The 27,755-nt window shown below is 41.7% G+C and overlaps 1 protein-coding gene across 1 annotated transcript; it reads right to left on the minus strand.

The window, feature by feature from the left end:
* Positions 1 to 82: 82 nt before the first annotated feature.
* On the minus strand, positions 83 to 26,074 carry LOC116394765 (aminopeptidase N-like). Its single transcript, XM_031868063.1, has 23 exons — positions 25,668 to 26,074; positions 23,778 to 23,875; positions 22,532 to 22,648; positions 20,831 to 21,017; positions 20,575 to 20,717; positions 15,413 to 15,549; positions 13,757 to 13,883; positions 12,607 to 12,761; positions 12,412 to 12,525; positions 12,155 to 12,298; positions 11,927 to 11,992; positions 11,744 to 11,809; positions 10,650 to 10,822; positions 10,390 to 10,469; positions 10,095 to 10,225; positions 9,902 to 9,957; positions 8,587 to 8,734; positions 8,353 to 8,444; positions 6,589 to 6,699; positions 6,339 to 6,506; positions 4,924 to 5,064; positions 1,056 to 1,137; positions 83 to 981 (listed from the first exon to the last, which is right to left on the minus strand). Exons 1-23 carry the CDS (start codon positions 25,808 to 25,810, stop codon positions 826 to 828), a joined length of 2,835 nt encoding a protein of 944 aa, XP_031723923.1. The 5' UTR covers positions 25,811 to 26,074; the 3' UTR covers positions 83 to 825.
* Between the last annotated feature and the right edge of the window lie 1,681 nt (positions 26,075 to 27,755).

A 27,755-nucleotide genomic window follows, 5' to 3' on the forward strand; every position in this document is an offset into this window, starting at 1 on the left:
CGTGACTATTGTGAGATCTGGGACCTGGCTAACAATAGGTCCACCTGAGGAGGAAACACACCAGCAGTCAGATGACTGTAAGTAATCTTTCTCATCAGCCAAGTCTTTATCTGGAGGTGAAGAACACAGCTTACAATCATGTACAAATAAACATTGCAATCAGTGATTTGTTGCATAACAATCAAAGGAAATACATAATTGAATGCAAATCTGAAACATTCAAAATGTTACAACTCTCTTGGTGAGAAACATAGAATCTGCAGAGAGGTTGAGGATTTAATGGAGGTGTATTAAAACATCTTGTTGCAACAGCTACATAGCCCATAAGCTGCTTATGTGTGTGTGCAGATCAGAACATGTCGAGGAGTTCAAACTAGCTACATTTGACTGAAGGTCTTAAGTCACATGTTAACCATTGTTACGATGGCATTTCAATGATTACATTCATAGCAGGTTCCAAGTGGTTATAAAGTTAAATCTATGCATTACATTGCAGTATGTTACTCTATGAACTTCTCCTTGATGAACTCCATCTCGGAGGCGTTCTGGGAGGACTTGGACTTGGCTATCTTGTGCACAAAGCGCTTGGTATGTTTGGTAATAACAGCTTTTTTACTGCCTCATGCAAACCAGGTTCATTTGAGTGACATCTGACTGTTACTATAGAAATATAGCTGCTCAACTGTACTCGATAATATTCCTTCTTTATGTCTTTCTGACCTGATCCCTCTAACTCTGGCAGCTTTTAATCAAACATACAGAGAATCTCTTCCTATGTGGGATGAGTCGCTGCTCCCAGCTCTCTCACTCTGCCTGTTAGTGAATCTAATGTCCAGTCTGACTTTTGAACCAGTCCAAGATCTCCCGTTTGTTCTGTTGCAGCCAGTTGATGTTAGCTCTGGTCCTCTCCAAGGCCTGCTCCACAGCCAGGGTGGCGGATCCAAACCCTGCTGCTCTGTGCTTCTCCTCAAACTCCTCCAGCTTACACAGGAAACAAGAGAAAGTTCTGACAACAGTTTGATGTTAATAAGGTTACTTCCTTAGTGAGGGCGTACCTGTTGTAGTTCAGCAGGTGTAGAGAACCGAGCAGTGACTCCGCTGATCAAAGAGGCAAAGGAGAAAGAGCCCACGCCATATCTGGAAAAAACAAGTGTATTCAACTCAAACAAGAAGTGATATGATGCTGAACTACAGCAGCTGTTTCAGCTTGAACAAGACACTCTAGTGGTGCAGCAAAACTCTTTAGCTAATCTAAAGGGATGATGATAAACTTTTGGAGAAAACAACTGAAAGAGTTCAAATTTAATCTCTGATAAACTTAACAGAGAATATAATGTTTATAAAATCCCAAAACTGGCGGAGCAGAGATGTTACCTTTGAGTGAACTTTCTCTGTCACCGTTCGGTTTAGGAGTCTGAGTAATGAATGCCTTACAGATAATAGTTCATAGTGCATCTAAACATATTGGTCACATCCTCCCATCTCAACCAGGACCTCCCTTTTGGAGAAAGTGTCCTCTGTGAAGGTCCATGATGTCCTACGGGCAAAACAAAGTAAGTTCCAAGCAACCTTTGTTGTAGCAGCAATAACGGTGAAAGAGTAGCTACACCAACAATTATTTATTTTTTATTTGACTAATATTTTGTCATGCATTTATACATCTGTAAATGGTATGAGCACAGTCGAGCTGAGACAGGAATAAACCTGTAAGCAGGCGCTTATGTGAGGTGAAGAGAAACATGACATTAATCTATAAAGAAAGAAACTGTGAACTTGAGTTTGTTAGAGTTCCAATGTGATACTTAAATTAAGATTTATTTCCAACCAAATGCCCATATATGTATGTATATGTATTAACATACTCAATACCAACACCTTTAAGGATGCTGATAGAGAGGGAAGGAGCCATTGTATAACTGGTTGAAAATAGTGTAGCCGTTTGTTTGCATTCAAAAACCAATAAAGGTTTTCTGCAACGGGTTCAAATCAGACTGTGAGTCTCACTAGAAGGAGCAGGACTGATACAGGACTGTATCATCAGCATACACGTGGACTGTTGAGTCTTTCATCCGGTCACTATTCATTATTCATTAGAGAAAGTAGAAGCCCCAAAATAGACACTTGGGGAACTCCTTTTGTCACGACAACAGGAACAGAAACAACATTACCAAACGTGACAAATAACACGCGATCTGTTGAACAGCTGTGAACGCAGCTACATTATAAACAGAAAGCAGCATTCACCAGGATGCTAATTAACATGTGATGAGTCATGTGACACTGCAAAGAAGATGGCTGCTTAAGACTTTTTGATCTCTTTAGCATTATTAACAGAGGACACTATATGAGAAACGTACAGTATGGAAGCTACCTCAACACCAGTATCGCTCATGCTGTTTCAATATACGGCTAATAAACCTGCCGGAGGAAAGGGAGGAAAGTGATCCAACTGCATTTATCTCATCTCTACTAAAGTGGTTTCCAACTCTTGCTAATGTGAAATACGAGGTGATGAGAGCTGAGCGGATTGGTACAGAACATCACTCAGGACCTCCCTGTACTTTCACCCACAGAGACAGACTTCTCAAGGACTCCAGGAGCAGCCCTGTCACTGTCGCTGGCAAGCAAATATGCTTTGCTGCTGATTACAGCAATGTTACTGCCAAACGACGAGAGGAATATGCACAGGTTATGGAAACAGCCAGGAAGCATGCAGGGCGTCAGCAGCTTTTTGGTTTATCTTGCAAAACTCAAACTGACAGAGGCTCATCTGTTCCAGACCCACACGGAGGCTGAGGAACTCATCAACCGTAACCGAACCAAGGAACGCTGGATAAGGTCCTGAATGTTTATCAATATGACATCACTGTCCGTGTCCTTACCCTTTGTGACCTTAATAAGACCGGCCTACCTGGACCATTCCTTATTTATGTGTTTTCTTTTGATCATCAGTACTTTTGTGCTGCACGTTGGAAGGTTTTTCAGTTGTAATTGGCGTCGATATGAATGCTACAGGACTCAACACTCGACCTGGTGATTCAAACCAACACTCACGTAAACGTACCATGTCTGCATTTCAGGGTCTCATGTCTGATTTTAGTTTTACAGATGTATATCAACCCTACATCCAGACAATATGGTTTTCACTTTACTCTATCTGTTGGCTAGTTCAAATGCATCTTCTCAAATTGATTACGTTAATATTCTCCCCTGTTCGTTAACCTCTGCATGTACTTCCACAAGAGCTACAAGATGGAGCTTTATTAATGTAACGTTACTGAGAAACAATGAGTTTTGCACCTATTTCAGAGAAGCCTTTACTGTTTATATCAATAAAACTAGACAAGGCCAAAGTGGTGATTATGAGACTACTCTAACATTGTTGGAGCATGAACAGCAAAATACTGGCTTTTCAAATGATAAATAAAAACAAATGAAATCCATTCAATTTAAATTAAACTCCCTCTTAAGAGTGAGAGCAGAATTTTTGATTCACAGATCTAAGAAACTATTACTTCAGTGGATCCAGACCACCTGTTGGCTTTAAACCTCCATAAGGATGAGAGGTCTGCTCGTATTATATCTGTTGACTCTGGCCTGAAAATGTTGTCGGACCCTAAAGAGATAAATTCAGAATTTCATTAATTTTACTCTAAACTGTATGTTTCTGAAGTTCACTTTGACAAAGCAAATTGTGATAACTTTTTACAAAAAGTGACACTTCAGACTCTCTCTTTGGATGAGTGCAATGATTCAGGGGTCCACATCCCTCTGACTGAACTTAAAGATGCCATTGTAGAGATGAAAAGGGGAAAATCACCGGGATGGGGTATCCCCCTGAACTTTACTTCACTTTTTGGGATTTGTCAGGTCAGATTCTATTGAATATGATTAACTGTTCTATTGAAAAAGGTTGTTTTTTATAAGACATTAACTTAGCTTTATTATCTGTATTCCCTAAACCCAGCAAAGATCCGACCCTATGTAGCAACTACAGACCGCTGTTCATTCTCACCACCAAGATTAAAGTGTTTCTCTGCATTCTGACATCCCGTCTTGAACCACATATGACCGGATTGGTTCACTGTAACCAGACTGGCTCTATTAAGTCATGATTGGCTTCTGATAATATGTGCCGTCGTCTGCATATTTTTCATGCTGCGGAAGGTATCGCGTACTTAAGTGCTGTCCTTAGCTTGGATGCTGAAAGAGCTTTTGATGGGGTTGAATGGGAGTATCTGTGGGGAGTATTGGAAAGATTTGGATTGGGGACACACTTTATTAAATTGATCCAGCTACTTTATAATAATCCTACGGCTACTATTGTTACTAATGTGATTTAGAACTTGGCACAGGAATTCAGTCTTTAAGAAATACAGCCGTTTATGAGTTTTCTTCAGCAGGATGGAGGTGTGTGAGGACCATGTCAGGTTGTATGAGATGAACTTAAAGCTGGTGACTTGCTGCCCCTCAGCTCCATTGATGTAGAGAGGGGTGTGCGTTTTCCCAGGTTGTTCTCTGAGCACCACTCTGAAGATTGTTGTCCTCTCTATATGAAGTCTCATTAATGTTTTTAATACGGCCGATGATGGTAGTGTCATCTGCAAACTTCACAACAGAGTTCTCTACATGTCTGGGGTAGCAGTCGTGGGTGTACAGGACAGGGGGGGGGGCTGAGCACAGAGCCCCCCAGGGCTCTGTGCTCAGGCCAATCCGAACTGCCTGGGCTCTGTTTGTGTTGTGCTTTCTAATAACCAGTTGCAGAGTGAGATACTCAAGTACCGAGTGCTTAGTTTACCAATCACTTTCATGGATACATTATTACTAAGATGGAATCTAATATCATGTTTAAAGCTAACTAAGATGTTATCATTCTATCTCTTCTCACATATACACATACATCTTTATAAGTGTAGTACTCACTCTGTGAACATATATTCCCACTGTTCCCTGACAAAGTCCCATGCCAGACTCTGTCCCACTCTGTTGCTGGCGACAGATGTGATGACAGAGGTGGCGTCCTGTTTACGGATCATAGCTGAGTTCAGAGTATAAGACAGAAACCTGTGAACAGAAGAGACAGGCATGACAGTTCTTTCCAGTATTAACTCTTCTCTCTCCAGCTGAACAGTCCCACTCTCATTCTGTTGGTTTTATATAACTTTGGGCTTAGGATTTCCTAAAAAAAATGTTTATAATAAATTAATATCTTTTATGTAAAACAATAGTATTTTTGAAAAAAATCCAATTTGGCTTTCATATGAGTGAAACGGCAATGATTGAAGTGACGGAGGATGCTGTTCTGTTTTAACCCTCTTTGATTTGAATTTCGCGTTTGACACGGTTGGCTCTTGATCTGAATTGATCATTTGGAATGGTGGAGAGGCATTGTGCACACAAAGGGTCAGGACAAAGTGTGAAGAAACAAAACTCTCCATTTACATCATGCTGCCACATTGTAAACAACACTGTTCTCAAGCGTACGCTGATGACAGAGAGGAAGTTGAACTTGGGTCTTGGACTCAAGTCGAACTTAAGTCGCACACACAGTGACTTGAGACTTTGTGAGCATCTCTGTGTTTGAGAGGCTGAAAGGAAGTGTTCATTGGGAGGACATCACTGTGTAATCACACTACACGGTTGTACTTATTATTGCATGCCTAACAATACTTTCCTGTTACTGGGAGTACCTTTAAATACAGAATACACTTATTTACTAGGAACGTTTTTCAATGTGTTTTTTTCATATTGTATTGCAATAGCCTGTTTAAAGAGATCATGTAGCAAACAACTGATCAATGCTGACTCATAAGCAGAGAGGATGTCATTCAGCAGATGCTAGAACGTCTATTGAATCCATAAGAGACTTGAGACTTATCTATATATAAACCCCTTAAACCTGGTGACACTGTAAACATACTACAAGTCCTCATCACTCAGCAGATGCAGATATCAGGAAAGTAGCCGATACTTTTACATCCTCTCAATGGACCCCTGAGAGATGATGGGGGGAGTTATTTCTTTTGCATTACCTCGCAATACGTTTAGCATGATCCGTAGAGCAAGGCGTAGCTGTATTTTGACATTGTATTATGCATTATGTAGTAGACATAACTGTAGGTTGTGGCTACAGTGTGAGTGGGTGCACAAACATCTGTAGCTGGCTCAGGCCGAAGCCTGTATCATCGCAGCTAGTTAAGCTCTCTCACTGACTCCTGCTGAAGCTGACTGAGACACGCTGTAGGTGTGATTAGGACCAAAGCGCTGTCTGTGCTCTGGGACTCATGATTATGACTGCAATGTCTTCTTCATCTTGAAGAGGATGGGAGGATACACACCTTTGCAACAGTTGTGTATTGTTGCTACAGGCCAGTGCAGACATGAGCTTGCTGGCCTCACTGGCTACAGTAGCATTCTTGAACTGTGACCAGCCGAACTCCCACTCTGCCTCATCACCAGCTGCCATGGCACTGCAGTACACTGCTGAACGCAGGTTGGGATGGATCCTGACAAGAGAGCTGGAGTTAACCAAAAATTTGACTTTTAAAAGAAAGGGCCATGATCAAATGACCTATAAAATAGACCAACAGATTGTGTTGAGGGGTCTCCATCCATTGTTTGAACCATGTGGTGGTCAGGTTCTGGCATTCTGTTACTCCAGTCCTGCAGGCCATACGGATGGCATTGACCTGGTTATACCTGCAGAGACAGACAAACATGTTAAAACATGATAAGGTGCTACAGAAAAAACAAAGTTGTCAAGTATGACCAAAGTGTTAAATGTACGTCCCCCTGCTGCTCCAGGTCTGATGAAGAAGATGAAGAAGACCCAGTCTGCTTTAAATGTCAATACATTTTAAGTGGTTCGGGGCTCGACGGTTGGTTATCAAGACACTGATTGAGTCTGACTGACTTTTGCTCTCTCTCTCTCTCTCTCTCTCTCTCTCTCTCTCTCTCTCTCTCTCTCTCCCTCCATTTCCTGCCTCTGGATTACAAAATATATTAAATATACTTTTTCGGTACCTGATCCATCCCAGCTGCCCCACATCTGTTCCGCACGTATACCGGAGCACCTATCCAGCGTGCCTTGTGGGTAGACTCATCACTAGTCTGCCTCTGATTGGCAACAGGCTGAAATACGCTAACGTTAGCCTAGCTATAATGCTTATAGACCTGCCATAGTCAGAAGGAAGGCTAATTACAATTGTTATATATCATTACATTCATTTCTGATCATTTTTGAGGCGAGAAATCAACTTTGTAGAATATTGTCAGTTTAACACCATTGTAAATTATTGATAATAATAATAATAATGACATGGTAGCCTCTAATAAATATAAAAATATGGGAATGTGTACAATAATAATAATGCATATCAATATTATTACAAGTGTGTCTGATAGATAAGTCTAAATGAAACTCTTGGTTGTTTGTATAAGTCTGGAGGCTCTGCTGGGGCTGGAGAGGCAGGGCCCACAGAACATGTTGGACACTGGACATCCAGTGGTGCGTGGACATCGGAGGCCGGCCGATAGCAAGCATGGACACATCCTGCCCTCCCTCTGCTTCTCCAACATGCTCTGCAGGCCCTTGCTAAAAATAAAAACACCCGTTGTCGGACGGGTAGCCTCCCTTCAGACTTCGGGATCATGAACCTGAGCTGCTGTGGCTCAGTCTCTCCTCTCCGGCCTGTCTAGTTTCGGAGTGGCAGTTAGCATCGTAGAGGCGGGTCTACCCGCAAGGCATTCTGGGGAACCATGCCAGCACATGCACGGAACAGATCAAGCAGCTGGGACAGATGGCCATGAAGGACATGAAGCAACTGCAGAGGTTGTACATCAAACATATTCTCAAAATGTGTTTTAAAAATTAACTCAAGAGACTAATTTACCAAGTCCATCGAAACAGCAAAGCAAAACTAAGGCCAGGGGCCCATTGAAGGGACCAGACAGAATGCATAGCCCGCTGCATTATGTCAAATCACATTTGTTTTAAATATTTTTTCCTCTCAGGATAATTGTTATTAAATATTTTTTTATTTAATGTGTAAAAAATAAAAACAGTCAAATTAAACTCAAGGTAAAAAAAGGAAAACAGTGTGTGATCTTATGGGCTCCTTTATGGCCCCTTGGTGAATGTGGACCAGGGGTCTGCGGGCCTACAGTACATCCAACATGTAGCGGCTGGTAAATTATGGTTTCATTATTTTTACAAAACTCATGTACAGGAGCTGTAGGCACAGTCTCATTTCCCAGATCAATACATTCACCATTAGCCATTAGCGCTTTAGTACATATACGTACAGTATATTGTTCACGCATATACTTTTGTATCCAGGTGAGTATACTCACTGGTCAGTGTGTCTGTCAGGAACAAGGGTCCAGTCTGATGTAATGCTTTTGAAGTACAGGAAGAGAGGCGTCACCAGCTTCTTTATGTAGTCCTAGAAGCATCACAGACATGAGTAACAGATGCTGGTTCCTGCCTCCATACAGACTCACCACGGTGGTGTAAATGAACATGTTGTAAGTGAGCTAAACATTGAAGAATCTTTGCCACTGGTATACACAGATAGTGTAGTGTACCTGCATAGGCTGATAGACTTCAGTGCGGTCCAGCATGAGGTAGTAATAGCCCAGATTATCCAGAGCAGACTGCCAGGGCATGTACTCTGCCTCCACAGACAGGTAGAGGGTTGTGTTCAGAGCAAGAGTAGTGGAGACCATCTGAGCCCTGCAGAGAGATGAGATGTGTGTGGTTTAGATGATATAATGTTACATTGGGACCATGAGTCTATGAGCTGACGGCCTGCACCGTAACACGATGGAGGTGAAAAGGTTTTGTTTTGTTTCTGTCTTTTGGTAATTGACCCTTAAATACGGCATCACATTCAGTCCTGGAATAAACCCTCATGGACCCTTCCTCTTGCTCCACTATCAGGACTCTATCAGGATATTCCAAAAGAAATATCAAAAACTAGTGATGGATCTGCCATGGACTTATTGAGCACTTTGATGTGCTCGGTATTGCTGCTTGGCTGTCTGTCTATAACAGGCCGGTTGCTGCTGCTTGTAGCCTTGTTAAGAACCGCTCTGGGGAAGTGAAGAACAGTTATGTTATATGTCATAACCTAAAAGTGTCACAACTCATATTGGAGTTTCTTTCATCTGTCCTGTATTCCTGCCATCATCACTATCTCTCAGGTCATTTCAGATTTCAGGACCAACGAGCTCCTGGTGAACAGAAGACCCGCTCACACTCCTGAGCCACAGCGTGCTGCGTGTGATGCCACTTCACACAAGTCTGATATTTTACATTTAGAAAATAATGCCAAACAACAAGTTAGATGAATTGGAATGGAGCACTAAGACTTGCAGTGGTATGGACTACCTTGCCTGTCCTCTGTTAGATCAGTTTGCCTGTGCTGCTCGATCTCGTGCCTTTAACCCCTGCTGTCCTTTCGACTCATAAACAGAACTTATTTTGACATTGACTGCTCTCTGGGTTGTGCTTTTGGGTTGTAGTCTGCCACAGAAACATCACCAGAAGACAGATCTATATGTAATGTGTTAACTGTTTCCAGGTTGTTTGAAGGGGATCCACCCTTTTGATTGTACTGACCCAATCATCTGTCATCTAGCACCCTGACATAAAGAAATCACTTCAGCCCCACTGGTTACACACTGAATAGCTAGATGGTTATTGTGGGATTTCATATTTAAATGCTTAGCCCATATTCATAACAGTTTCCTTTTGTAGGCAGGTATACTGATGGCAGGCCTTTCTGTTATTCACAATGGCAACAAGTAGTAAGAAATATGTGTCTTGATTTGACTTGGGTTCTAACTCTTCGACTCTAATGAGACCGAGCATGGAGATGGGTTGGACAAAGTGACATACCTGGCCAGATTGAAAGCATCATCCACAAGCTGGGCTCTGTTTATCACCGGTATCACCTGCACAACAGAGTGTATGTGTCAAATATGATGAACATTATGAAAACACTCAACAAAGTAATGGAAGAGAGAATGAAAACAAAGACAGGATAAACAAGTGTCAGCGTGTGGAATGTGTCGGAGCAGCCTGACTGTACCTGGTGCTCTGAATGAAGCTGAGCTAAGAGCCTCTCCCAGTTCCCCAGGTCATAGTTTACCCGGTAGTACCCGGTTACATTGATGTTGGCCAGAACCCACAAACCACCTCTCTTCATCTCCAAGTTTACCGCTGAGAAGAGAACAGAACCAGTAAAACATTAAAAACATTAAATAACGTCATTGAACAAAGGCATTATGTATTAATACATATCACTGTCACATCATGTGCAAACTGTGTAACCGGCTGTATCAGTCAATATGAGTTGTGTGGATTGCTAGCATATTATTACACACCTTCTTTTTCCAGCAGCCACCAGATATCTCTCTTTACCTCGCCGCTCTTCATCCACCTAACAGGGATCAGCCACTCAAAGCTAGGGAAGGCAATACATTCTGATTCATTCTCAATTACTGCCACATACAGTACATTATCAAAATGCATTTAGGTTTGAAGAATAATGCAACTTTGAGTCACTTGAAGTGAAGTAACTCGTGAGGAAAATATAATCCTTGCAAATATGTTGCAGTGAAACGTTGTAGCCAGTGTTGCATACTTGTAAGGTGATTGAACTGTGATGTTGGACTCTGGATCCAGCAGGAAGTGCTTCTGGGATACCTGTCCTGTGGTGGTATCTAGGGTCACCACTGGGAAGCCCATCTGGAGCACCCAGCGGTCCATGATCGTACAAACCGGACCAGGTAGTGAAACATCATTTGTTTCCACTGCCTGTTGACAAAGATGACAGGAAACATTAAACACTTCCATGTATTTAGTTTAAGGTATTTATATTACATAAACAAATATGTCAAATACAACACACTTCAATTCTTTAAAGGCCCAAATGCACATGAGTGTGACCAGAACATCTGTTGTTAATAAAATATACAATGACTTAAAATTACACAGTATGTGAACACATTGTTTATCCTGTTTATAGACAGACATTGTTATTATGACACAGACCTATGTAGATATACATGGATGTGTCCATATGCATAATAAATACATGGATTAAACTCAACATTCCAGCACTAATCAGTGTTCTGGGTGAGAGACAAGGTAGGGGGGCGGACATTCTCCCCCCTGTGGTGGTCTGAGCTGTGGTTGAGAGAAAAGTTGCAGGACAATCAACATCCAGTTTATATGGCAGGAAACTAACATGATTGTAAACAGAGTTAGTTATCATGAATCTACTGTATCTAAACATCGTTTTTATAAACTTAGATGTTTCAAATTTAGAGATTTTGTAAATGTCAAGCTTGCATAATTAATGGGTAAAGACGCACTATAGTAAGTCAGTGATGTAAGATGAGTTTTGTAAGACTACAGAGTCAATTTGTGAATGGTTTGCAAATTAAGTGAATTAGCTCTCCGGCCTTTGGTGTCAGAAAGCTCCGTTCAATCTGCGGAATACACCCGGAGGGATTTGAAAATCATATGACAATACACGCAGACAATACAGTTCTGTCTTTCGACATGTTTTCTTGATAAAAGGTTATTAACACAAGTTGAATATTCTACGCCAAAGCCAATGGGCACACAATACTACAAGAAAGCACCACATGTTGCCATTGCAGCTAATTGTAATAAAAAATGTGTAAACTTCAAATAACATTTTGCAAAATAATAAAAAGACTTCCATCTTACCATTTGTAGATGATGCCACAAGTCATTCCCTACTGTGTTACTGTAGGCAAAGTGTTGGAGGTATCTCTGAAGACAAAGGAACAACTCAATCTGTGGTTGTGGTTAAAGACAACCCGCTCACCCACGAACACACAGCCGCCCCATTTTATCATGTTAAGCCAACAAAAATACAGACAAACGTACGCTGAGTCCCTGGACAAAGACCGGCTCTGAGAGAAAATCGGACAGCATCCTCAGCACTGCTGCACCCTGAGGAGCCACAGACGATACATCAGTTTACAAGAGCAACAAGTATCTTCTCTTGTACAGCATAATATATACAATACTATGTACAGCAACCTGTGAAAGGCACTGTGGACGTGTTTATGCTGTAATACATGACATACAAATCTTTTTCTGATGTCTGTGTACCTTGCTATATGAGATGACATCAAACTGCTCACTGATTTGGCCTGGCAAGATAATACTGTCTTCTTCAGAAGACAGGGGATGAGAGGAGGTCAAGGCATCGACTGCAAACACCTTGTGGACGTCATCTAGTATGATCAAGTCTTTCTGGAGCAAACAGACAAACAGAAATGTATTAAGATGTCATATGATGTGCAAGGGTGATGACAGAAATGTACGTATGTAGGCTAGCTAGTGTCAACGGAGCATTGTGTTCTCACCACATCCCATGCAGGCTCAGCATGGTCTGCTCCCAGGTAAGACACATACGACGCAAAGCCCTCGTTCAGCCAGACCTCATTCCACCAGCGCAGAGTAACCAGGTTACCAAACCACTGCACCAGAGATGACATCAGTGTTGACTACTTAATGAGTAAATCAATCAATAGATACAATTCAAAAGGAAATCTATTCACCATGTGTGCTAGTTCATGAGCAATAATGGTGGCAGTGGTCTCTTTATTCCTGCTGGAGGAGGTCACTGGGTCATAGAGAAGGTTGGTTTCTCTGTATGTCACCAAACCCCAATTCTCCATCGCACCAAAATAGAAGTCTGGCAGAGCAATTTGATCTGTAGAGACCAGGTTGAATGTAGATTAAAGGAACTGGATTTAAAGTCACGCCAATATACGCCACAACCCTAGAAATGTGGTTCATCCCTTCATTTTACAAAAAGCATTTCCTAACTTCCCTCTAGTGTTACCAAGCTATCCAGGGAGAGCCGAGCAGCAGTATTCCATCAACCCCTTTGTCCTGGGATGGCAGCAGAGATCTCAGGGAAATAGGTTTGTTTTTTGTCATTTGAGTTGAGGAACATCCTGCAATGTGAGATACCTCAGCATATCCTATCATATCTCCTGTTCTGAGCAGCAGGATATTTAAAATATGAAATGGATGAGATCTCAGCAAAAGAAAGCCTGCTCTCTTCTTACATGTCAGGCCTTATTGTTGAACAAGGATGTAGTGCAGTGTATACCCAACAGTGATCAGCTTCCTCAACCAAGTCAAGTTTCCATCCAAATGTAGTGCACATTATAAAAGAATCTCCTGAAAATCAGCAAAAGAACATGCAAAATAATCTTTGTACCAACCCACTAGTATTGTGTGAATGTTAGGAGTTGCACGCATCAAGATATACAGGCAGTAATTCTCCAGTCAGGTGCCAATTGTAAGAGCACAGCACCAAAAGTCAAACGATGGAAAACACGGTGGACATTTGCTTGTTTCATGCATGTGAGGCCCGCTGCAGCTTCAACATAGATCTCACGTGTTTGTCTGCTCCTAACTCTTCGTCCTGTCTGGGCTCTGTGAGGCTGTACTTGATCGGTAGTCCTGAGCTGACATGCTCACGATGGCGGTATTGACGTGCTGATGTTAGGCAGAAATGTCTACCATGTTCACTATCTTAGTTTAGGTAAGCAACTCTTGCTAATTAGTACAGAACATTAAAGTAATTTGCAGTTATTTTAAAATAACCCCCTCATATTAAGCAAGAAATAGAAATAAAATCGATAATTGAAAATGCCCATTTTGGTCCTGGAAAGTAGACGATAGATGCAGACTCACCTGCTTTGCTGAGAGGGTAGGACACGTTATAGTACGACTGGAAGAAGTCCAGTATGGGTCCAGTCACATTGAGAGCATAGCTCCCCTGTCCCTGCTCAATGGCCGTCCTGCGAGCCCAGATACGGATCTGAACACAAAACAGCAAACGTTATGTAAATGAAGTATTATCATGCATAAAGCTTTTAAGAGACTGACGTGTAGACATTTTCATAAAATTACAGGCTAAACTAAAGAATATGTACAGTAGATATCAGGAGAAAGACACTAAACCAATTTATATAACATTGTCACTTGTGCTTAAACAAAATATTTATTTACATATGTATATTATTCATATATATTCATGACGCTACTATGCCAAATCTTGAAACGTGAGGTTTTGTATAGTAATTTAATATATTTGTGTCTTAACCAGACAAAACCAGACGACACCTTTGGGGCTCTGTGAAGTTTGTGATCGGCCGTTTTCAAACATTTTATAGAAATAAAAAAAATTAATCGTGGTTCAAAAAATAATCATCACAATATTGATAATAAAAATATTCATTTCTACAACTCTAATAATGAAATACATCTTTGCCTCGCAACATGAAGCTTTGCCGCAAATTCAATAAGAAAGATATCTTCCCTCTTTTCCTTCTAGTGGTAGTTCCTGTTGTTCTGCTGCTAATTCTACACTTCAAATCTACTCTGTCACTTCCTCTTTCCCACAAATCTACTCTGTCACTTCCTCTTTCCCACAAATCTACTCTGTCACTTCCTCTTTCCCACGCCCTCAAATCCCTTTCACAACTCTGACGTCACCATCTCACCATTTGGAATGGCTTACAGCTCAATGACTACTGGAACACAGTTAATGGCAGTCAAGCAACAAGTCATATTAATAACAGACATACCAAGCAGTGGGACCTGCAATGTAAAAGAGGAGCATCTCTCTCTTATGCTGTGCAGTGCTCACAGTTTAACTCTCAAATTATTTGTGAGCTCAAGCACATTTGTTATAATTGTCAAAGTCCCTCTCTGTTAAGATCAAGAACCGTTGTGATACAGCTCCAACTGATTGAGTCATCAGGCTGGCAGTGATCGTCAGCTGTCTGTCTGATATGTCCATCACTTTGAGCACACACACACACACACACACACACACACACACACACACATTCATGCTTCACAGAAGAAAATTCCTTTTGATTTGAACAAATGCATTTCCACTGGAATACCATCCTGTCTGAGGTTGCTGTGTGCCAGTTAGTTTGTTGTTTCTAATTATTTCCTGGTGGAAATGCAGGTTAAACTTTGCCTGAACCACCAACTCACAAACGTTTGGACTTGACCGGCATGTTCTCTCAGTGAGCATCATCAGTTTGTCTTTCCGTCCCTGTCAGACATCTGTCCGTCTTGTACTTAGAATAGAATCTTTCTTGATACCAAATCAGATTTGTGGACCTTTTTTACAGCAAAACCTTTGACGAGTCACAGCAAAGAAGCAGAGGTGGGATTGATAACAGAAGTGACAGCAGATAATACAGTGCAATGCAGAAATCAGTGTTAGGCACATGCTTGACTGGTCATAATGTCTGCTGTGAGAAGGTTTTATGTAACTTTAGTTAGAGTACCATTGTGATTTCAGTTATAGAGCCACTGCATGACAGTTACCAGAGTGTCTCCTTGTGTAGCATTGAGCTGTGTGTAGTCACAGATGACCATGGCCAGCAGATAGGTGGACATTTTCTCTGTACGCTCAAACCTGGTCTGTGTCACAGCTACTCCATCGATAGTCGTGTTGACAATATCTGAAAAGACACAAACACACAGCTGAACAATAATACATTTATTTAAATAGCAATGGCATGTACATTAAAGTAACACTGTTACATTTTGGAAAAGGGATTTTAGGAGGATTAGAGTTTATGAACATTGGTTTATGTCTGTGATTGTCAGACAGCCCCTCTGTGTCTCTGCTAGCACACAGAGCAGAGCTCACTCATGTGGCTCTTTGCCTGCTCCTTCCTCTACACATGTGTTCTCTTTTTACAAGTAAGGTGATGCACCTAGCTGAGTAGTAGCCTAAATGTAAAACATATTATTTAACACCTCTCTCACCTTCCCTTCCTCTCAGTTGTGTGACTTTTTACAGAGCAATAGTTTATTTGAGGATTGTTCCTTTAGGATTCTGAGAGCATCACAGCACAGAGACAGCACTGGTAAGAAATACCAATGACCTTCTGATCGCATCAGACAAAGGACTTGTCTCGGCACTTGTCTTGCTACATCTTACTTCTGCATTCAACACCATTGACCATGAAATGGAACATTTAATGGGCATCAAAGGAACTGCATTAAGCTGGTTTAAGATCCATTCATCAGATGGATCTCAGTTTGTACTGGTGAATGTGGCCAAAGTTAGTCGCAGAGTTCCAAGTGATGTGCTTGTACCAATTCTATTCACCATATATATGCTTCCTTTAGGCAACATAATCCTTACCTTAAGGATATAAAAACCTGGTTGACCGACAACTTCCTGATGCTGAACATGAAGTTATTCTACTAGGCCAGGGGTCTTCAACTAAAATTCCAAAAGGTCCAGATTGAGAAAATCTCCTCGGGCAAAGGTCCGAAACATTACAATAATATCTATTTAGTGCCATATATATATATATATATATATATATATATATATATATATATATATATATATATATATTCAAGAAGTCTAGTACTCTGTGTAGTCAACAACTGTCAAATCAAAGAAAGAAAGTACACATCAATTATATTTTAACAAATTATTATTCTCAGTTTTCAAATTTAACTGGATGGATTATAAATAATACATAGAAATGCTGGTTTTAACTTCCTGTGGGAATAATTAACATAGAAGAGTCTTTCAATCCTTGCTTAAAAATGATATTCTCTCTGAACATGTTTCTCTTGTTGGAGAACGTCATGTGAGATAACGTCTCTGATCGTCGCAATTTTCCTGCTTTTCTTTCTCTTTCCTCGTCTCTCCCCGTGTGTCATGGTGTGTGTAAATGTCACTCGAATCAGGAAACTTGTCAGAATACCCATATTTGATTGGCTGAGCTGCATCACGTGATGTGATTTACAACGCATTGGTCGGTGTGTTTCCTGCACCGCTGAACAAGTGCCGTAACGTCTGGAAAAGCTGCGCCGGTTAAAGTATAAACCCGCTTTCAAGTATGTACCGTATATTTCCTAATTATCTATCGGTTTGAAATGCTGGGTTCGGATGCAACTGCGTCTGGGTCCGGATCCGGACCGCGGTCCGCCAGTTGGGGACCTCTGTACTAGGCCCTGAACACCGAAATCAGTTATCTGATGATGTAGGTTCTCTAGAAGGCATTGCTCTGGCATCCAGCACCACCGTAGAGAATCTCTGAGTTACCTTTGATCAGAATATGTCTTTTAACTCTCAGATAAAACAGTCTTCAAGGAATGCTTTTTTCACCTACATAACATTTCAAAAATCAGGCACATCCTGTCTCAAAGCGATGCAGAGAAATTAGTTCATGCATTTGTTACCTCTAGACTAGATTACTGCGATTCCTTATTATCAGGCTGCTCTAATAAGTCTCTGAAATCTCTCCAGTTGATCCAGAATGCTGCAGCTCGTGTACTAACAAGAACTAAGAAAAGAGATCATATTACTCCTGTATTAGCTTCTCTGCACTGACTCCCTGTAACATCCAGAAACCCTGATTGGTCTGGCACCGTCATATCTTAAGGAGCTTATAGTGCCCTATTACTCCTCTCGAGAGCTGTGCCCCCAGAGTGCAGGGTTACTTGTGGTTCCTAGAGTCTCAAAAAGTAGGATGGGAGTCAAAGCCTTCAGCTAGTATGCTCCTCTCCTGTGGAACCAACTTCCACTTTCAGTCTAGCTGCGCTCCTTTCCCAGAGTTTTTGTGCTTTCTCGCTTTGCAGGTTTTGATGGATCATGGTTATACTGGACCGTGGTTGTGTCTTCTGCTGACACCCACTGCTACTATGATTCTAATTATTATTAGTCATGTGTGTCTTACTAGTACTGCTACCTCTTCCTGAGGTTTCTTCCTTTATTTCCTGTTAAAGGTGTTTTTGGGGAGTTTTTCCTATTCCGGTGTGAAGGTCCAAAGACCGAGGATGTTGTCTGGTCTACAGATTGTAAAGATCAGTAGAAATCAGAATTAAGTTGTTGTTGTTATTAAGGTTTTCACTTGCAAGGAAGCCTTGGTGTTTGGTACAATAAACATTAGGAGGAAGACAAGTACTGTAAACTCAAGTACAATATAGAGTAGAAAACTTTAGTTTTCTGAATGATATTGGGAAAATAGCATAACAATATAACAGGTTTTCGGTCTTCTTAAACTTGTCCAGCTTTATTTGTTTCAACATGGGGTCACTATTCTGTCTGGTTCCTGGAGCCACACCTTTCAGACAAAGTCAAGTGACGTCATTCTTGTTCTTCACAATTCATTCTGTGCATTGATGTACAGTAGTGATCGATGTGGAAAACTCAGGTACACATGATGGAGCGCTGCTCCCACCTTGTGTCTACACTTATCATGTGCACCCCCTACTTTTACCACTGCACTTCACTCTGGTTACGCAGCCACAATTCCTTCAGATGATAGCAGAAACATCTGTAGGTAATCAAATGATTCCATTTCTCCCTGTTGCCTGTTGCATGGGTCCAGACCAACAATGATGACCTCTACACACAATATTGCCGCTGCTATCGTAGATGATCCAAATGGATTAAAAGTACCGGAGAGGAGTCTGCTCTGATATCTGAACCATTTATCATGTTCCTCTGTCGTACTGCTAGGTAGTCTCTGTTGGCATAGCTCAGTCCGTCTTCTCTACTCTCCTCCAGTCTTCCTCATTTGTGTCTGTAACCGTAACGTTAAGCTCTGACTGACACCTCCTTCCAATACATTGTGGATCTTTAACCTTTACAGATCATCCAAAACATTCACACAAATCCTCCAGAATAGTTGGCTATGTGGGAGAAATACCCCAAACAGTTCTGAATAGTTCACTCAGAGGCCTCTCTTTGGTGTTTAGGCTGCTGAATAATAGTTTAAAAGGCTTTAAATTATTTCTAAGTACATATGTTTGTTATCTATAATATTTGGAACAAAAAACAATTTCTGTTATAAAGAATAGTAACATGTATTATGTTCGGGGTCAATTTGACCCCAGGAAAAACAAACACAATTTCAGTATTGTCTGAATGGACAGCGCCCACGAAACACAACCAGACATTCATCCACAGTCATGTGAGGGCCTGGATAGTAAAGAAAGGGTCATCGCTGAACCCACTTGTCCCATACATCCCATATTGCTGCGAGTTTGTCACGCTCTCGTCGGCTCTGCCTTGTTTCTCTGTCATCAAAGCGTATGACACGGGAGAAAACATGGAATGTGTTTAGAGACATGGTGGCTGGAAATATTGCCCTTGCAGTGTCAACAGCCCAAAGGCTTGCTGTTGCTTCGCCTTTTGACTTGTACACTCCTGCCAAAATGAGCAACCCAATGTAGGCCTGCAAGTGGGTCACATCCAAGTCTTACCAACTGTCCGCATACATGCATCTCCCCTCTAAATTTGTCATCTCAAGTATATCCTTTTCGATTTATGAAGAGCTCAAATGCTGATTGTATGTCTTGGACATGGCTGACAGCGTATCTGGTGGGACCTGGAACCATTTTGATGACATTAGCAGCACTAAGTCTACCCTGTTGTTCAAGTGGGGAGACGGACCATAATAACTTCCCATGTTTGGAAGGTAGTGTGTTTGCTGGTGGTTGAGAGACAACAGGAGGGTCAACACTGAGGGTCTCATTCTCATCAGAGGAGGATGCCTCATAATCAGGGTCCTCCTCAACATCATGCTCTGTCTCAGACACATTCTCCTCTATGTCACTTTCATGGTCAAAGAGATGAAACAACCCATCATTGACAGAAAACCTTTCCTTACAATTCATTTCAGTTGAGAGAGAGCAGAAAGAGAGAGAAGAGAGAGAGGAGAGAGAGAGAGAGAACACAGAGCACCAAGAGAAATGCTTTAGAAGGCTGCTGTGCAAGTGTGTGCTCCGCCCCCATGTCGTGTGAACTATCAGTGGTTCTCGCACTACTACAGTTATGCTTATGTTAGGTTAGGGCCCTAAAGCTCTTTGAAGATTATAAAATTGCATGTTATAGTGACCTCAATATCATCCAAAACAACCAAAACAAATGTGTGTAAAATGTTGATATTTCTTATATGTTTTACAGCTAAAACAGCCTGGAGTCAAATAGACCCCAAAGAACACCGAGGGGTACAGCATGTGTACAGGACACTGAAAACATATTATCATGTTCATTTTATGTTTACCCAGTTGTTCCTATTAAATTAGGAAAAGTCATTAATGTTAATGTCTAATTTGGAGGAAAATAAAACAAAACTTAAATAAATTAGATTGTGCAGCTCAATTTACACAGTTGTCATCTACAAGGTCGGACTGAAGAGATTTGGTAGTAGCCCAGGATCTAGTGATTATATTTTAGTGGTGCAAATTCACCCCAGAATTTGCATGTTATTAAATTACCAAGAAGTGACCAATATAACCGTAACCTCGGCCTTAAGGGCCGCAGGAGGTCTTGGGCCCGAGCTGTAGTTGCCTGAAGTGATCATGGCTGGTTATCCAACTTCTCTGGAAACATCTCTGTGGAGTTAATCGCTCCATATCTGTTTGCATGCAAAATAGTGACTGAAATCTTTAACGGTAGATTTATGCAAATCCAGCTCTGCTTTGATATACAGTACGTGGACTCCACTAACCTGTTTCCATCCCATTGGACAGGGCTACAGTTCCAGGGGGATGGATGAGAGTTATATGGAAAACAGCTTTCATTGCTGGCTCATCAAAACACGGGAAGGTCTTTCTGGCGTGAGTTGGATGCATCTGAGAGGTGGCAACAATCCTGAAAATGAGCAAAACATTCTGAACACGGTGCCTATCAACACAATGTACAGATTTGAAATGAGCTTACTAAAACAGAATATAGATATCAGGAACACAGAACAGAGAACTTACTTTAGCACTCCACCTTCTTCATATTCACTCCTGTAGAAGCCTTCCAAGTCATCAGCTAGTTCTCCACTGAACTCAGTGTGCAGCTGATACTTCTGTTTGTGAGTTAATTTACTATTCAGCTGGATAACCAGATACTGGGTCTTAGGCTGCAGCCAGGAGGACTTAATACTGGGAGCCGAACCGCCACCTGGGGAAGAAGTATTGATGGGGAAAAAAGTGACATGGGATTATTATGCAAAAATAACCCCCAAATATAACATTTTCTTTTACTTTGTCTGAGTATGTCTTGCACATTCATTACTTGTGACATGCTTGAAGCTGTATTCATGACAGATTCACCTTAAAATGCGTGAAACTTGCAGGTTGCTTCAAGGAGCCGGAATGCATGTGACATCAAATTTAGTTGAAGGACAATAACAAGAAAATTTCTTCTTTAAAATATCTTAGTTTTTTGATGAAAATTAGTCAAATCTCAAAGCAACAAGCCTGAATGAGGCAATATCCAGCCTTCCATCCACCCCTCTATCCATCCGTCCATTCATCTTCTCCGAGCTCCCTTTGGATTTGTCTGAGCTCCTCACCTCATCTCTAAGACTGAGCCAAACCACGCTATGAAGGGAACTCATGTTGGCTGCTTGAATCCATGCGCTCACTCCTGCGCTCACTACCTACAGTAAAGCTCATAACCATGTGTGAGGGTAGAAATGAAGCTCTAGCATAAGTTCCGTCAGGAAGACTATACTCTTGCATGCCTAAGCCCGTAGTAGTTATTTCCTTACTGTCAATCATGATATCAGCTGTTTAGATCAGCTGGTCTCTTCTATCCAATAGCACAACAACACAATGACATCGTTGGCCTGTCATCTTGCTGCTGTGTCTTTTAAATATGATGGTCTCTCTACCTTCAGTACGTTCATGCTGCTGTTACACACCCCTCCACCTCCCCATCTCCACCCAGTCTTCATCAGATCCATCATCTTCATCAACTCATCATTCTATCAGCCTCATCAGCCACCACCACCAGCACCAGTGTCTGGACTCCACGGGGGATGTTCTGTCTGTATATATAATATTTTAGTTATTGTGGATTTTTTACTTTTTTACTGAGTTGATATTCTTTACTGAGTGGACCAGGGCCAGGACGGAATCAGCATAGCTCCTCCTCGATCTGAGGTTCGACAATCAATCACACCCTCATTTCCACCAACCTGGAATAAACTATCCAAGTGTGGCTGAGCAGTGTCACACTCCTGACCTCCACTGAAGAGGTGTGTCAGCAGAGACAGCCCAACAATGTCCAGAGCTCCATCTCAGATCTCATCCTCACCTGCTTCCTCGCCACTGAGGAGCTTCTTGACTGTGTTCATCTTTTCCTTGCTGGCTTTAGTCTTTCACTGTGTGTGTGTGTATATGTGTGCGCGTGTGTGTGTGTGTGTTTATGTGTGTGTGTGTGTGTGTGTGTGTGTGTGTGTGTGCGTGTGTGCGCGCGCGCGTGTGTGTGTGTGTGTGTGTTTATGTGTGTGTGTGTGTGTGTATGTGTGTGCGCGTGTGTGTGTGTGTGTGTGTGTTTATGTGTGTGTGTGTGTGTGTATGTGTGTGTGTGTGTGTTTATGTGTGTGTGTGTGTGTGTGTGTATGTGTGTGTGCGTGTGTGTGTGTGTGTGTGCGTGTGTGTGTGTGTGTGTGTGTTTCTGTACTGTACCTGCAGCGATGAGCCTGGCAAAGTGTGTGTTGTCCAGCTTGGTGTAGTTGAGTTTGTTGGAGTGGATCAGGATCATATTTGTTTCTTTCACACACTCAAACTCCACAGTGGATTGGCCTGGTGAACGCATGGCATTAGCAAAGACATTACATTCAACATCAATTACATTTGATTGGATTTGTACAGCCCAATATCACAACTCACAAATGTGTCTCAAAGTACTTTACATCTGTTTAGCATACAACAACCTCTGTCCCTAGACCAGTGCATCAGATAAGGAAAAACTCCCCCCAAAAACACTTTGATGGGGGCTTGTCATGGCGTGTCCCTGGTGTGTCTAGAGACCCCCAGAGTGTAAGAAAACATGTGTCCACTGTACTGAGAGTACTGAAGCACCTCCTTGCGCCTCTGCTCCACGTCATGACGTACACCAACTGTCAGGGCAGCATGCGCTTCACCCTGCTGCTCGTACATTCAAGAAGAGAATCTAACCGTGGCAGCTCCCACGGCACATAGATGCACTGTCTCTGCTGGACGGTACCAATGGCTGTGATCCCGGCCGCTGAACAGGAGCACTTAGAAAGGTTAGAGAATCTGCCAACCTTCCATCTGCCAACCAAAGAGTAATTTATTTCCTATCATGTCCAGACTTGATGACTGCAATGCTTTTAAATCTGGTATCAGCAGGCAGAACAATCAGTTTCAGTCATAGCAGCTGAGAGGAGAGCCAGGGCCTGCAGAGCCAGTCAGAGTCCACATCCGGGGTCCATGGACACTGGAGGAGGCGATAACGAGCACTCGGCCATGGGCACAGGCCCTGTAGCATTCTGCTGCAGCAATCTGCTTCATTGTTGTGCATGATTCTTAGCAATAAAGAAGACTGCAGTAATAATGAAGTACAGGGACGTGTACTGCTGTTGCAGCACTGCATAGAACATGAACGGTCCAACGTCCATGATAGCTTTCTCGCTGCTAGTTTGTGCAAAGCTGCAGAGCTGCAGTGATGAATAAAAACTGTAAGAAGATGAAAAGTATTTTTTCCTGGGTGGGCTCGGCCATCAAGCTTTTGGTGTAATATTGGGGGGTGGAGGTTCTCTGATGGGAGATGTTGTTTCATGCTATGAAACACTGTATTGCTTAATCTTTATTCAAATAATGAGATGTTTAAATGTTGCTGACATCCACAGTTAAAGACTCGAAAGCAATGCTTCCACAAGCATTGCTTTAAATAAGCAGCGTTAATCACCTGTAAAGATGTAGAGGCCAGTGTTTGTGTCACAGCTGAGACGAGGCCACAGGGTGACGTTGTAGTAGTCAGGGACCAAATCAGTGGGGAGCCGGTAGCTGCAGGGGAGAAATTCTAAGGTCACTGAAAGGAATCAAACGATGTATTTACTGAATGTATTTGTGCTATAACAACATCCAGCAAAGTCCACCTTTTTAATTGCCAAGCAACAGTCATAATTCATTCAACCATAGGAAAGCACTGTGAAGACAGAGTGAACATGGCTTGTTTTTTGTCACAGTGATGGCCGTGCTCCTGCTTATTCTTAAAGTACATCCCAAGTGTCTTATTTGACATTTTCTCACTTCTCGATCCTCACGTAAAGTAGTTCTGGTCCGCCATGATGACGGCCGTCCCAAAGCTCTTATTTCTGCTCTGAGGATAGAGGAGGGAGGAGGGAGGAGGGATCTCTGAGGATCGAGGAGGGAGGATCGAGGATCGAGGAGGGAGGATCGAGGATCGAGGCGGGAGGAGGGATCTCTGAGGAGCCATGAGCAAGGACGCACGAAACAGCCTACCAGAAAGTCTTTTAACTGCCGACACGCCCCCTCATTGGATATCAGTAATTTGATTGGACGCTGCAGCTGATCAGACTGATGTGACATCTCAACATTACTGAGGTTTCATACCGGAGTGAAGACAGGCCACAGATCAAACTCTAGTAATACTAAACTGTAAACTTTAATTTGTTTTCCGATTCACCATCTGGTTAAAATGTTTTTGTAGGTCTGAACAACAAAAGGGCAACAAACTTTCCTCATTTATTACAGAGATTTGACTTTTCATGGTCTGTTGTTTGGCCCAATAACTTTTATTTTGGATATAATTAAATCTGTCTTTTAGCAAGAAACACACAATTTATCATCATTTCACCATTCAGTCACATTAGGCTGATCATTCTCGAGTGTTTGATTAGTTACATAATTTCAATTTTCCACAAACATTTTGCCTAATAAATCATTTCTAGTGTTCAAATCATATTCTGGGTTATTAAATAATGGCATCACAATCAGATTATCAATAAATACAGACGCAAATAATGTATAAATAATATAAACGCTTTCTGCCAGTAGAAACTGGCACTGTGCCTCTAAGCAGGACACAGTGATGCAGAATGCAGGTGTTTGGTAAACAGGTAACACACTGCTGCTTTACTGAAATATCATACTGACCCTCACTCTTCTCTCACATTACATTTTACATTCACTTTAAAATGCTTTTCATCCGCATCAAATCAACTACACTTTAGATCATGGTGTCATATTATCTTAGTAAATGTTCCATTATTCAGTGTTGATTAATAAGGTGCATTAACACAAGAAATACACAAACATCTTAATGTATTTCCATATTGTATTATATTGTAAGATACATATTGTGCAATAGTATGCACAAATATAATCTTACTGCAGAAACAGAATGTATATGCTGTACATATTATCTGTAAACAAGATAAACCACAAATGACACTTTGTTATAAATATAGGTACCTCATAAACTGACGACTGAGTCTTTTAGACTTAGTAGATATCACAGTAAAATAATATTGACTTCATGTTGTCTCACTTAGTGATGGAGGAATACTGAAGCTAAGGACCAAAAGACCATTTAGCTGTTATTCAATGACCAATCACTGTGTGTGCTGCATCTACAGGGATTTAAATAAAGCTAGATTAGGATTTATTGATCCAATTATATTTCTCATTCATGTTGTATTGCATCATTCTTCACCATCCTGCGAGGCACATTGGATCTTTGTATTTGTCTGCACTAACGATAACCTTCAGCACATTCTGTATTATGTATCATCATCCTTCAAGTGTCAAACAGTTTGCTGAATCAATGTCCTACCTGTCCCAAGGAGCTGTGACATCATCACCGTCGCCTCCTCCTGTCAGGGCCATAGTCCACATCGTGACAATGGTTGCCACAGAGACCAGGGCTATGTTCACGGACAAAATGCAAAGCTTGCTGACTCTGAAGCTTTTCTCCATGGCCTGAAGAACAGCACAGACGTCCCACAGATGGATCTGTACTGAACCACTGTGAGGAAACCAGTTGACTGACACCACTTCCCTCTTTAGTGGCAGACTGCTGCAACGCACATGGTACTTAAAACTAAGTCTGTCCAGTTCGCTTACTTTCAGATCGCACAGAATGAAAAACAGAAGATAATGCCAGCATTTAACTGCTGAGCCCCCCCCACCAATGGATGATATATTAGGACCAAACAGCTCTCATGGGAATGTGGAAGTGGAGACCGTTGATGACCTGCTTAGAAGTGAATGATAAGAGTGATGGATTGCCTACAATAATGTGAGTGGATGTTCATATAGCAGTCATAAAACACTGCATGTCTGCTGACAATTCACTTGTGTGTGACGTAAAGAATTTATTGTCTTTGTGTCCAAAGGTTAAACCGTCTGTCAATGAGACAGCTTCATTTCAAGATGGTTCTCTTCATAGATCTCATAATGAAGGCAGCGACAGTCAGTGAATTAATAGAGTTAGATAAATGGTAGTTTATTAATTAGACCAAAGGTCTTCAACAGAGGGTCCGCGACCCCTAGGGGGTCCGCGGAGGTACTGCAGGGGGTCCGCGAAATTTTTGGTTAATTAGACAACTTTTCTTTTTTTTTTTTTTCCAAACATGAATCTGTCCATTATTTTAATAGTTCAGTATTGTATGCAAGATAACAGGTATGCTTATGAATGGCAGTGGCACTAATAGGCCATCACTCATTTTCGTTTCCACATTTATTTATTTAAAATGAAAACATCAGTGTGAATATCTTGTATGCATGATTATCATGCAATTAACAGACAATGTTGATGTTAGCATTGGTATCAGCTGACAAGGTGTGTTTATAAATGGCAGTGGCACGGCCCCCCTACTCACTGTACCTTGCACATGTTTAAAATAAAAACATGAATATATGAACCTGTGTATTATTTGAATAGCTTAGTATTGAATGCACAATAAGGAGGTATGTTTATATATGGCACTAGGCCCATTTAATATAAAACACTATTTTATACAATATATATGGTCGGGGGTCCCTGCTCCATCTCTCTATTAGTTTGGGGGTCCTTGGCCTGAAAAATGTTGAAGACCCCTGAATTAGACAGTATACTTTAAGTCTTTATATAAGCTGAAAGGTATGATGTTATACTTGTTGTGAATCCATTTCTACAAACATAGTAGGATGATTAATGACAGAGATTAAAGATGATGCAGTTGGGTTGTAAAAAGATCACATAGAACATGAAGTTACTTGTAATTCTTTCAATGTGTTGATGAGTTTAGATTGTATTATTTCATGTTCAAGAGGTTCCTATAGAATGGGAATCCACGTCTGTAAAGAAGGAAGAAAAAAGCTACCAAGTACCAGCAAGCTGCATGTGAAACAATTTAAGACACAATGTTACAGCGTAGAAATAGTCCCTAACTTATATCGCTCTGTCCCTTTATATTTGACTGCATCCGTCTATTCAATGATCTTCATACATGGCTGTAGTAAAGAAAAGAGAGAGAGAAAGACCTGTGAAAGGGCTTTCTTCCCAACAGAATGTCCCTAAATTTAGCTCCTCGTGGACTCCAATGGGAGGTATGATGGGATGGGAATTCCACCTCCCCTTCAACCAAAGGGTAAATGCACACACCTCCAGTGTGTGTGTGCAATGAAGCCAAATGTTGGCGCCAAGTACCCATCCTCAAGGCAATGATTCCAATTTATGCAAAGACCAAGAAGGACGACACACTGAACCGCAGAACGAGCACATCCGACAGGAACAACAGACAGAGGACACCCTGCTGCACCCAGAGGACACCCTGATCCACCCAGAGAATACCCTGCTGCACCCAGAGGACACCCTGCTCCACCCAGAGAATACCCTGCTGCACCCAGAGGACACCCTGCTCCACCCAGAGGACACCCT

Source organism: Anarrhichthys ocellatus, unplaced genomic scaffold (assembly GCF_004355925.1).
Source record: "Anarrhichthys ocellatus isolate YVR2014 unplaced genomic scaffold, GSC_Weel_1.0 scaffold41, whole genome shotgun sequence".
NCBI lineage: Eukaryota > Metazoa > Chordata > Actinopteri > Perciformes > Anarhichadidae > Anarrhichthys > Anarrhichthys ocellatus.